This window comes from Haliotis rufescens, unplaced genomic scaffold (genome assembly GCF_023055435.1).
Source record: "Haliotis rufescens isolate VD_foot unplaced genomic scaffold, xgHalRufe1.0.p SCAF_5, whole genome shotgun sequence".
Lineage (NCBI taxonomy): Eukaryota > Metazoa > Mollusca > Gastropoda > Lepetellida > Haliotidae > Haliotis > Haliotis rufescens.
Genome location: NW_025964223.1, coordinates 29,952,798 through 29,965,135, shown reverse-complemented (window position 1 = coordinate 29,965,135; position 12,338 = coordinate 29,952,798). Strand labels below are relative to the sequence as shown.

The following is a 12,338-nucleotide window of genomic DNA, read 5'->3' as shown; positions in this document are numbered from 1 at the left end:
AGCAGGGAGGAGTCTGGTGTGTGTACAGCAGGGAGGGAGTCTGGTGTGTGTACAGCATGGAGGAGTCTGGTGTGTGTACAGCATGGAGGGAGTCTGGTGTAAGTACAGCATGGAGGAGTCTGGTGTGTGTACAGCAGGGAGGGAGTCTGGTGTGTGTACAGCAGGGAGGGAGTCTGATGTGTGTACAGCATGGAGGGAGTCTGGTGTGTGTACAGCATGGAGGGAGTCTGGTGTGTGTACAGCATGGAGGAGTCTGGTGTGTGTACAGCAGGGAGGGAGTCTGGTGTGTGTACAGCAGGGAGGGATTCTGGTGTACACGGGAGTTTGGTGTGTGTACAGCATGGAGGGAATCTGTTGTATGTACAGCATGGAGGGAGTCTGGTGTGTGTACAGCATTAAGGGAGTCTGGTGTGTGTACAGCATGGAGGGAGCCTGGTGTGTGTACAACATGGAGGAAGTCAGGTGTGTGTACAGCATGGGGGGAGTCTGGTGTGTGTACAGCATGGAGGGAGTCTGGTGTGTGTACAGTATGGAGGGAGTTTGGTGTGTGTACAGCATGGAGGGAGTCTGGTGTACACGGGAGTCTGGTGTGTGTACAGCATGGAGGGAGTCTGCTGTGTGTACAGCATGCAGGGATTCTGGTGTGTGTACAGCATGGTGGTAGTCTGGTGTGTGTACAGCACGGAGGGAGTCTGGTATGTGTACAACACGGAGGGACTCTGATGTGTGTACAGCATGGAGAAAGTCTGGTGTGAGTACAGCATGGAGGAAGTCTGGTGTGTGTACAGCACGGAGGGAGTCTGGTATGTGTACAACACGGAGGGAGTCTGATGTGTGTACAGTATGGAGGGAGTCTGATGTGTGTACAGCATGAAGATAGTCTGGTGTACACGGGAGCCTGGTGTGTGTACAGCATGGAGGGAGTCTGGTGTGTGTACAGCATGGAGGGATTCTGGTGTGTGTACAGCATGGTTGGAGTCTGGTGTACACGGGAGTCCGGTGTGTGTACAGCATGGATGGTGTCTGGTGTGTGTACAGCATGCAGGGATTCTGGTGTGTGTACAGCATGGTGGGAGTCTGGTGTGAGTACAGCATGGAGGGAGTCTGATGTGTGTACAGCATGGTGGGAATCTGGTGTGTGTACAGCAGGGAGGGAGTCTGATGTGTGTACAGCATGGAGGGAGTCTGGTGTGTGTACAGCATGGAGGGAGTCTGGTGTGTGTACAGCATGGAGGAGTCTGGTGTGTGTACAGCATGGAAGAAGTCTGGTGTGTGTACAGCATGGAGGAGTCTGGTGTGTGTACAGCATGGAAGAAGTCTGGTGTGTGTACAGCATGGAGGGAGTCTGGTGTGTGTACAGCATGGAGGAGTCTGGTGTGTGTACAGCATGGAGGAGTCTGGTGTGTGTACAGCATGGAGGAGTCTGGTGTGTGTACAGCAGGGAGGGAGTCTGGTGTGTGTACAGCATGGAGGAGTCTGGTGTGTGTACAGCATGGAGGAGTCTGGTGTGTGTACAGCATGGAGGAGTCTGGTGTGTGTACAGCATGGAAGAAGTCTGGTGTGTGTACAGCATGGAGGAGTCTGGTGTGTGTACAGCATGGAGGAGTCTGGTGTGTGTACAGCAGGGAGGGAGTCTGGTGTGTGTACAGCATGGAGGGAGTCTGGTGTACACGGGAGTTTGGTGTGTGTACAGCATGGAGGGAATCTGTTGTATGTACAGCATGGAGGGAGTCTGGTGTACACGGGAGTCTGGTGTGTGATAGCATGGAGGGAGTCTGGTGTCTGTACAGCATGAAGGGAGTCTGGTGTGTGTACAGCATGGAGGGAGTCTGATGTGTGTACAGCATGGAGGGAGTCTGGTGTGTGTACAGCATGGAGGGAGTCTGGTGTGTGTACAGCATGGAGGGAGTTTGGTGTGTGTACAGCATGGAGGGAGTCTGGTGTACACGGGAGTCTGGTGTGTGTACAGCATGGAGGGAGTCTGCTCTGTGTACAGCATGCAGGGATTCTGGTGTGTGTACAGCATGGTGGGAGTCTGGTGTGTGTACAGCACGGAGGGAGTCTGGTATGTGTACAACACGGAGGGAGTCTGATGTGTGTACAGCATGGAGAAAGTCTAGTGTGTGTACAGCATGGAGGAAGTCTGGTGTGTGTACAGCATGGAGGGAGTCTGGTTTGTGTACAGCATGTAGGGAGTCTGGTGTGTGTACAGCATGGAGGGAGTCTGGTGTGTGTACAGCATGGAGGAAGTCTGGTGTGTGTACAGCATGGAAGAAGTCTGGTGTGTGTACAGCATAGAGGGAGTCTGGTGTGTGTACAGCATGGTGGGAGTCTGGTGTGTGTACAGCATGGAGGAAGTCTGGTGTGTGTACAGCATGGAAGAAGTCTGGTGTGTGTACAGCATGGAGGGAGTCTGGTGTGTGTACAGCATGGTGGGAGTCTGGTGTGAGTACAGCATGGAGGGAGTCTGGTGTGTGTACAGCATGGAGGAAGTCTGGTGTGAGTACAGCATGGAGGGATTCTGTTGTGTGTACAGCACGGAGGAAGTCTGGTGTGAGTACAGCATGGAGGAAGTCTGATGTGTGTACAGTATGGAAGAAGTCTGGTGTGTGTACAGCATGGAGGAAGTCTGATGTGTGTACAGTATGGAAGAAGTCTGGTGTGAGTACAGCATGGAGGGAGTCTGGTGTGTGTACAGTATGGAAGAAGTCTGGTGTGTGTACAGCATGGAAGAAGTCTGGTGTGAGTAAAGTACGGAAGAAGTCTGGTGTGTGTACAGTATGGAAGAAGTCTGGTGTGTGTACAGTATGGAAGAAGTCTGGTGTGTGTACAGCATGGAGGAAGTCTGGTGTGAGTACAGCATGGAAGAAGTCTGGTGTGTGTACAGCATGGAGGAAGTCTGGTGTGTGTACAGTATGGAAGAAGCCTGGTGTGTGTACAGCATGGAAGAAGTCTGGTGTGTGTACAGCATGGAAGAAGCCTGGTGTGTGTACAGTATGGAAGAAGTCTGGTGTGTGTACAGTATGGAGGAAGTCTGATGTGTGTACAGTATGGAAGAAGTCTGGTGTGTGTACAGTATGGAAGAAGTCTGGTGTGTGTACAGCATGGAAGAAGTCTGGTGTGAGTACAGCATGGAGGAAGTCTGGTGTGTGTACAGTATGGAAGAAGTCTGGTGTGTGTACAGTATGGAAGAAGTCTGGTGTGAGTACAGCATGGAGGAAGTCTGGTGTGAGTACAGCATGGAAGAAGTCTGGTGTGTGTACAGCATGGAGGAAGTCTGGTGTGAGTACAGCATGGAAGAAGTCTGGTGTGTGTACAGCATGGAGGAAGTCTGGTGTGTGTACAGCATGGAAGAAGTCTGGTGTGTGTACAGCATGGAGGAAGTCTGGTGTGAGTACAGCATGGAAGAAGTCTGGTGTGTGTACAGCATGGAGGAAGTCTGGTGTGTGTACAGCATGGAGGAAGTCTGGTGTGTGTACAGCATGGAAGAAGTCTGGTGTGTGTACAGCATGGAGGAAGTCTGGTGTGAGTACAGCATGGAAGAAGTCTGGTGTGTGTACAGCATGGAAGAAGTCTGGTGTGAGTACAGCATGGAAGAAGTCTGGTGTGTGTACAGTATGGAAGAAGTCTGGTGTGAGTACAGCATGGAAGAAGTCTGATGTGTGTACAGTATGGAAGAATTCTGGTGTGAGTACAGCATGGAGGAAGTCTGGTGTGTGTACAGTATGGAAGAAGTCTGGTGTGTGTACAGTATGGAAGAAGTCTGGTGTGTGTACAGCATGGAGGAAGTCTGGTGTGTGTACAGCATGGAAGAAGTCTGGTGTGTGTACAGCATGGAGGAAGTCTGGTGTGAGTACAGCATGGAAGAAGTCTGGTGTGTGTACAGTATGGAGGAAGTCTGGTGTGTGTACAGCATGGAAGAAGTCTGGTGTGTGTACAGCATGGAGGAAGTCTGGTGTGAGTACAGCATGGAAGAAGTCTGGTGTGTGTACAGCATGGAAGAAGTCTGGTGTGAGTACAGCATGGAAGAAGTCTGGTGTGTGTACAGCATGGAGGGAGTCTGGTGTGTGTACAGTATGGAAGAAGTCTGGTGTGTGTACAGCATGGAGGAAGTCTGGTGTGAGTACAGCATGGAAGAAGTCTGGTGTGTGTACAGCATGGAGGAAGTCTGGTGTGAGTACAGGATGGAAGAAGTCTGGTGTGTGTACAGCATGGAGGAAGTCTGGTGTGTGTACAGCATGGAAGAAGTCTGGTGTGTGTACAGCATGGAGGAAGTCTGATGTGTGTACAGTAATGAAGAAGTCTGGGGTGAGTACAGCATGGAGGAAGTCTGGTGTGTGTACAGCATGGAGAGAATCTGGTCTGTGTACAGCATCGAGGGAGTCTGTTGTGTGTACAGCAGGGAGGGAGTCTGCTGTGTGTACAGCATGGAGGGAGTCTGGTGTGTGTACAGCATGGAGGAAGTCTGTTGTGTGAAGAGCATGGAGGAAGTCTGGCGTGTGTACAGCACGGAGGGAGTCTGGTGTGTGTACAACACGGAGGGAGTCTGATGTGTGTACAGCATGGAGGGAGTCTGGTGTGTGTACAGCATGGTGGGAGTCTGGTGTGTGTACAGCATGGAGGGATTCTGGTGTGTGTACAGCATGGAGGGAGTTTGGTGTGTGTACAGCATGGAGGGAGTCTGGTGTGTGTACAGCACGGGGGGAGTCTGTTGTGTGTACAGCATGGAGGGAGTCTGGTGTTTTACAGCATGGAGGGGGTCTGGTATGTGTACAGCAGGAAGGGAGTCTAGTGTACATGGGAGTTTGGTGTGTGTACAGCATGGAGGGAGTCTGTTGTGTGTACAGCATGGAGGAAGTCTGGGGTGTGTACAGCATGGAGGGAGTCTGGTGTGTGTACAGCATTAAGGGAGTCTGGTGTGTGTACAGCATGGAGGGAGCCTGGTGTGTGTACAACATGGAGGAAGTCAGGTGTGTGTACAGCATGGGGGGAGTCTGGTGTGTGTACAGTATGGAAGAAGTCTGGTGTGAGTACAGCATGGAGGGAGTCTGGTGTGAGTACAGCATGGAGGGAGTCTGGTGTGTGTACAGTATGGAAGAAGTCTGGTGTGAGTACAGCATGGAGGAAGTCTGATGTGTGTACAGTAATGAAGAAGTCTGGTGTGAGTACAGCATGGAGGAAGTCTGGTGTGTGTACAGCATGGAGAGAATCTGGTCTGTGTACAGCATCGAGGGAGTCTGTTGTGTGTACAGCAGGGAGGGAGTCTGCTGTGTGTACAGCATGGAGGGAGTCTGGTGTGTGTACAGCATGGAGGAAGTCTGTTGTGTGAAGAGCATGGAGGAAGTCTGGTGTGTGTACAGCACGGAGGGAGACTGGTGTGTGTACAACACGGAGGGAGTCTCATGTGTGTACAGCATGGAGGGAGTCTGGTGTGTGTACAGCATGGTGGGAGTCTGGTGTGTGTACAGCATGGAGGGATTCTGGTGTGTGTACAGTATGGAGGAAGTCTTGTGTGTGAACAGCATGGAAGAAGTCTGGTGTGTGTACAGTATGGAAGAAGTCTGGTGTGAGTACAGTATGGAGGAAATCTGGTGTGAGTACAGCATGGAAGAAGTCTGGTGTGTGTACAGCATGGAGGGAGTCTGGTGTGTGTACAGCATGGAGGAAGTCTGGTGTGTGTACAGCATGGAAGAAGTCTGGTGTGAGTACAGCATGGAGGAAGTCTGGTGTGTGTAGAGTATGGAAGAAGTCTGGTGTGTGTACAGCATGGAGGAAGTCTGGTGTGTGTACAGTATGGAAGAAGTCTGGTGTGAGTACAGCATGGAAGAAGTCTGGTGTGTGTACAGCATGGAGGAAGTCTGGTGTGAGTACAGCATGGAAGAAGTCTGGTGTGTGTACAGCATGGAAGAAGTCTGGTGTGAGTACAGCATGGAAGAAGTCTGGTGTGTGTACAGCATGGAGGGAGTCTGGTGTGAGTACAGCATGGAGGAAGTCTGGTGTGAGTACAGCATGGAAGAAGTCTGGTGTGTGTACAGTATGGAAGAAGTCTGGTGTGAGTACAGCATGGAGGGAGTCTGGTGTGAGTACAGCATGGAGGGAGTCTGGTGTGTGTACAGTAATGAAGAAGTCTGGTGTGAGTACAGCATGGAGGAAGTCTGGTGTGTGTACAGCATGGAGAGAATCTGGTCTGTGTACAGCATCGAGGGAGTCTGTTGTGTGTACAGCATGGTGGGAGTCTGGTGTGTGTACAGCATGGAGGGATTCTGGTGTGTGTACAGCATGGAGGGAGTTTGGTGTGTGTACAGCATGGAGGGAGTCTGGTGTGTGTACAGCACGGAGGGAGTCTGGTGTGTGATAGCATGGAGGGAGTCTGGTGTGTGTACAGCATGGAGGGAGTCTGGTGTGTGTACAGCATGGAGGGAGTCTGGTGTTTTACAGCATGGAGGGGGTCTGGTGTGTGTACAGCATGGAGGGAGTCTGGTGTGTGTACAGCATGGAGGGAGTTTGGTGTGTGTACAGCATGGAGGGAGTCTGGTGTACACGGGAGTCTGGTGTGTGTACAGCATGGAGGGAGTCTGGTGTACACGGGAGTCTGGTGTGTGTACAGCATGGAGGGAGTCTGCTGTGTGTACAGCATGCAGGGATTCTGGTGTGTGTACAGCATGGTGGGAGTCTGGTGTGTGTACAGCACGGAGGGAGTCTGGTATGTGTACAACACGGAGGGAGTCTGATGTGTGTACAGCATGGAGAAAGTCTAGTGTGTGTACAGCATGGAGGAAGTCTGGTGTGTGTACAGCACGGAGGGAGTCTGGTATGTGTACAACACGGAGGGAGTCTGATGTGTGTACAGTATGGAGAGAGTCTGATGTGTGTACAGCATGAAGATAGTCTGGTGTACACGGGAGTCTGGTGTGTGTGCAGCATGGAGGGAGTCTGGTGTGTGTACAGCATGGAGGGATTCTGGTGTGTGTACAGCATGGAGGGAGTCTGGTGTGTGTACAGCATGGTGGGAGTCTGATGTGTGTACAGTATGGTGGGGTTCTGTTGTGTGTACAGCATGGAGGAAGTCTGGTGTGTGTACAGCACGGAGGGAGTCTGGTATTTGTACAACATGGAGGGAGTCTGGTGTGTGTACAGTATGGTGGGGTTCTGTTGTGTGTACAGCATGGAGGAAGTCTGGTGTGTGTACAGCACGGAGGGAGTCTGGTATGTGTACAACACGGAGGGAGTCTGATGTGTGTACAGTATGGAGGGAGTCTGGTGTGTGTACAGCATGGAGGGAGTCTGGTGTGTGTACAGCATGGAGGGAGTTTGGTGTGTTTACAGCATGGAGGGAGTCTGGTGTACACGGGAGTCTGGTGTGTGTACAGCAGGGAGTCTGATGTGTGTACAGCATGCAGGGATTCTGGTGTGTGTACAGCATGGTGGGAGTCTGGTGTGAGTACAGCATGGAGGGAGTCTGATGTGTGTACAGCATGGTGGGAGTCTGGTGTGTGTACAGCATGGTGGGAGTCTGGTGTGAGTACAGCATGGAGGAAGTCTGGTGTGAGTACAGCATGGAGGAAGTCTGGTGTGAGTACAGCATGGAGGAAGTCTGGTGTGTGTACAGCATGGTGGGATTCTGGTGTGTGTACAGCACGGAGGAAGTCTGGTGTGTGTACAACACGGAGGGAGTCTGGTGTGTGTACAGTATGGAGGGAGTCTGGTGTGTGTACAGCATGGAGGGAGTCTGGTGTGTGTACAGCATGGTGGGATTCTGTTGTGTGTACAGCATGGAGGAAGTCTGGTGTGAGTACAGCACGGAGGGAGTCTGGTATGTGTACAACACGGAGGGAGTCTGGTGTGTGTACAGTATGGAGGGAGTCTGGTGTGTGTACAGCATGGAGGGAGTCTGGTGTGTGTACAGCATGGAGGGAGCCTGTTGTGTGTACAGTAGGAGGGAGTCTGGTGTGTGTACAGCATGGAGGGAGTCTGGTGTGTGTACAGCATGGGAGTCTGTTGTGTGTACAGCATGGAGGGAGTTTGGTGTACACGGGAGTCTGGTGTGTGATAGCATGGAGGGAGTCTGGTGTGTGTACAGCATGGAGGGAGTCTGGTGTGTGTACAGCATGGAGGGAGTTTGGTGTATGTACAGATTGGAGGGAGTCTGGTGTGTGTACAGCATTGAGGGAGTCTGGTGTGTGTACAGCATGGAGGGAGTTTGGTGTATGTACAGATTGGAGGGAGTCTGGTGTGTGTACAGCATGGAGGGAGTCTGGTGTGTGTACAGCATGGAGGAAGTCTGGTATGTGTACAGCATGGAGGGAGTCTGGTGTGTGTACAGCATGGAGGGAGTCTGATGTGTGTACAGCATGGAGGGAGTCTGGTGTGTGTACAGCATGGAGGGAGTCTGGTGTGTGTACAGCATGGAGGAAGTCTGGTGTGAGTACAGCATGGAGGGAGTTTGGTATGTGTACAGCATGGAGGGAGTCTGATGTGTGTACAGCATGCAGGGAGTCTGGTGTGTGTACAGGATGGAGGGAGTCTGGCGTGTGTACAGCATGGAGGGAGTCTGATATGTGTATAGCATGGAGGGAGTCTGATGTGTGTAGAGCATGGAGGGAGTCTGGTGTACACGGTAGTCTGGTGTGTGTACAGCATGGAGGGAGTTTGGTGTGTGTACAGCATGGAGGGAGTCTGATGTGTGTACAGCATGGAGGGAGTCTGGTCTACACGGGAGTCTGTTGTGTGTACAGCATGGAGGGAGTTTGGTATGTGTACAGCATGGAGGGAGTCTGATGTGTGTACAGCATGCAGGGAGTCTGGTGTGTGTACAGGATGGAGGGAGTCTGGCGTGTGTACAGCATGGAGGGAGTCTGATATGTGTATAGCATGGAGGGGGTCTGGTGTGTGTACAGCACGGAGGGAGCCTGGTGTGTGTACAGCATGGAGGGAGTCTTATGTGGTGCGAGGAGTAAGAGGTGTTTCATGTGAATTTGGCGTGTGTACAATGAGGGGAGGGATGAAGGTACTGGTCTGTGTTGAACATGTAGAATTGAGCTGAAAGGCAGACAGGGCATAGTAGTGGTTGTAGTATGCTGAAAGGCCTTGATATTAACCTGGCAGGAGCTGAGAGTACGGCTCAGTCTTAAAGCTCAGTCTCTGCCACTCACGTGTCCGACAAGCCGTATGCCAAGTCCAGCATATCAAGCTCCTCATCAGTGGGTTTCTCTGGCAGCTTGTCGTAATCTGCTTTCTTAAAGATGAGGTGACAGGTTGAGCACGCCAGGGTTCCCTCACAGGCACCTGCAGCACAAGAACACATGCATGATCAGGGCTAGCAACTCACATGCAGAGCTACCAGCCTCATCAGGACTGTCATCTACTTAGAGGACTGTCATCTACTAAGACATTGCGAACATGCCATTTATTTCAGTGATTACTGGTACATTGTTAAAGTGAGATCAAATACAGTTGGGTTTTTTAATGATCATTACACCATGTACACAGTCACATTTGATTGATACCCATGATGAGTCGACAACCATGATATCTGGAAGCTTAACGTTCCTCATGTAAGCTACAGGATTATTGCCTGACTTGTTCTTATGAGATGAGCAAACAAAAATTCCATGAAATTACAAATCCATTGCTACTTAAATTAAGACAAATGAACTGCAAAAGCCACTAACCAAAGCCATCAATGTCAATATCATTCTCTATAATAACATCCAAGAGATTGTCACCAACTTTAGCCTGGGTTTGGATGCGATTTCCTTCTCTCCCAATGAAGTTTATGGTAACTCTGGAATGATAAGATGATTGGAATAAACCACATGCTGCTCTACCTTTAAGCTCTACTTCATTTTCAATTGCAACAGTTAACAGTGACCTGCATGCCAACACACAGAAGCCTGGATCCAGCCTGTCACCATCCCTGTCTAGAAAACATAGTCAATCTGAAACAGTCAAACACTACAGTTTTCACCTGACCCTTGGAAGTGAATGAACCCTCACAACATTCTCAGGCACTTAAATCAACTCTTGCAAGTAAACTGTTAAAACCTATCAACTTGTTTGTTTTCATTGGGGGTAACAGCTGTCCATGCCAAACTTGAAGTTGGTAGGTACAAAGTACCATTTTCTTGCTAGCCAGTGAAAAATGTGATTTTCCCCAAAGTACATAAAGCATGACTTATACAAGTTTGTTCCCCTTTTAATAAATATTTTGAACGAAATCAAATTATATCATGCAACAAAGGGTTTCCAGACCATAATCCTTATGGTATCTATAAACGACACTCAATAGAAAGGTCTATATTTTTTATATCAGCCTGGCAGTGATGATACCAGGAGTTCGTGAAAAGGTGAGTGTATCTTGCCCTACTGGTGGCACCCATCACAAACACATTCAAAGGCAATTCTGAACCCAAAGTCAACTTTCCATCCATGTGAAGTCATCCCTCTTGTCATTCTGTCATGTGGATAGTTTTTTGTCACTCTGAAGTTTTATGCATAGATTTGAATGTCAAACAATGTTTTCAGGTTACTATTCCGGCCTCAACGTTGCAACAAAGTGGGTCACCATGGAGATAAAAAAAATTTCAGCAGTCACCAATTGACTACTTTGAAAAATTAAGCCAGCAAACTGATATTACTAACTGCATAATAATAGAGACAAAAATACAATACATTAATACATACAGTGTCCAACACAGGCCACGCGATTGTGCGATTCACACTAAACAAAATCAAATCGCCCCTCATAAAAAAATCAAAGCGCGATCTGTCGCGCACAGTAATTTCTTGTACAGTCACTTACTTTATCAGCTGTTTATCCCTACCTTTAGATTCAATACTCACTAAATCTTTAATCAATTAACGAAGAAAGACAGTTCACAGCAAACATTGTAAACAACTGTCGAAGACCGATCGATAACAACGGGAAGTTCGAACACGAGTGATGTCCCTTGGGTTGCTGAATAAATTATCGATAGGATTGGCATAGGAAACGAAATTTGATTTACTTTAGTAGAAAACGTATCAAAATTTTGATCAAAATTATGTTGTATTTTGTTGTTTAGCAATCAAAAACCTTTGACAAGATGTTTAAAGACAATAAATATTCTATCTTGAATAGTTCTGAAAATATTTTTGAGCATTTTAGTTCGTTTTAGTTTCGTTTCTGAAATCACACAATATGAATCGCCGACTGTCATAGCAGACGATCTTTTCAATAGTGAATGACCATGTCGCGCAAAAACAAAAGAATTACAGACTTTTTTAATCAAAATAGAAAAAAGCACAAAGCACTGTTATTCATTTCAGTTCTTTATTCTGATCTGTTACACTTTTATATGATGATGTTCCCATGGTTCCAGTACACAATACAAAATAAGACATTTTTGAAGAAAGCAATTATCCCCCCTACTTTTTCAAAATCCCTCCTATTTGCTACATGCTGGGGGGACAAGTCCCCCCTTTATTTTCAATTCTGGGTTGGACACTGTACATACTGATCAACTAAACAAAAATTTCATTGTAAAAAATCGAAAAAGCAACATGTGAATTGTGAGGTACAATTTAATCAATAATATTGTCACGTATTTACAACAATGTAATTAACAGTTGCACCAAAGGAAGGAATCGGTATTGATGCATTTAGGCAGATTAGATATGCTTTACAGTATTATACATTACTGATTATAATCTTGAAGGTTGGCTCTAAATGTTTCACTCGGCTTCTTGAATTTCACATTGACCAGTCCTGTCAAAGGAGAATGAGAGAGTGAGGAAATCCCAGTAAAATGCAGCCATAGAAAATTGTAGAATTTTCCTTTTCGGAATATTCTATAAGTAATACGTTACCACTGTTATACCGAGGCTGTTGTCTCCCACAACTGCTGCTATAGCGAAATCTACCACAGAGATCTCAACTACCTCATGCAGCACTTGCGTAGCCACCTAGCTGCCATGTGACACCCTTCACTCTTGTCTCTTGCGAGAGCAAGTGCTCGGGAACCAGACGGGCGGGCAGCAGCCCAGTGGTAACGTATTACTTATAGAATATTCCGAATAGGACCCCAGGGATCTTGTTATTAAACAGGGTCCGAGCAGACCAAGGCTGCGAAAGGAGCACCTCCTGATTAGCAGCGTCCAACCCTGAGGCAACCAGATACGACTGGCGCCGGAGAAAATGGCACGTGCTGGAAATAAAGGCTGAAGCCCCGCCAACGTACTCCAGGGAAGCATTTAAACCGATCAGGCAGTTATAAATGCGCTAGTCTCGGTCCGTGGGAGAACCTTAGACCAGACTGGCCGCTGCAGCCAGGTATGTGTCTCCGTGAGACATTGCAAGC

General features: G+C 48.7%; 1 protein-coding gene across 1 annotated transcript in view; it reads right to left on the bottom strand.

The window, feature by feature from the left end:
- The window catches only part of LOC124128206 (adrenodoxin-like), a 67,215-nt gene that overhangs the window by 28,562 nt on the left and 26,315 nt on the right, over positions 1 to 12,338 (bottom strand). The window contains exons 2-3 of the mRNA XM_048383895.1: positions 9,672 to 9,784; positions 9,153 to 9,285 (exon numbers count right to left, since the gene is read on the bottom strand). Of these exons, the coding sequence (XP_048239852.1) occupies positions 9,153 to 9,285; positions 9,672 to 9,784 (246 nt within the window). The remainder of the gene's footprint in view (positions 1 to 9,152; positions 9,286 to 9,671; positions 9,785 to 12,338) is intronic.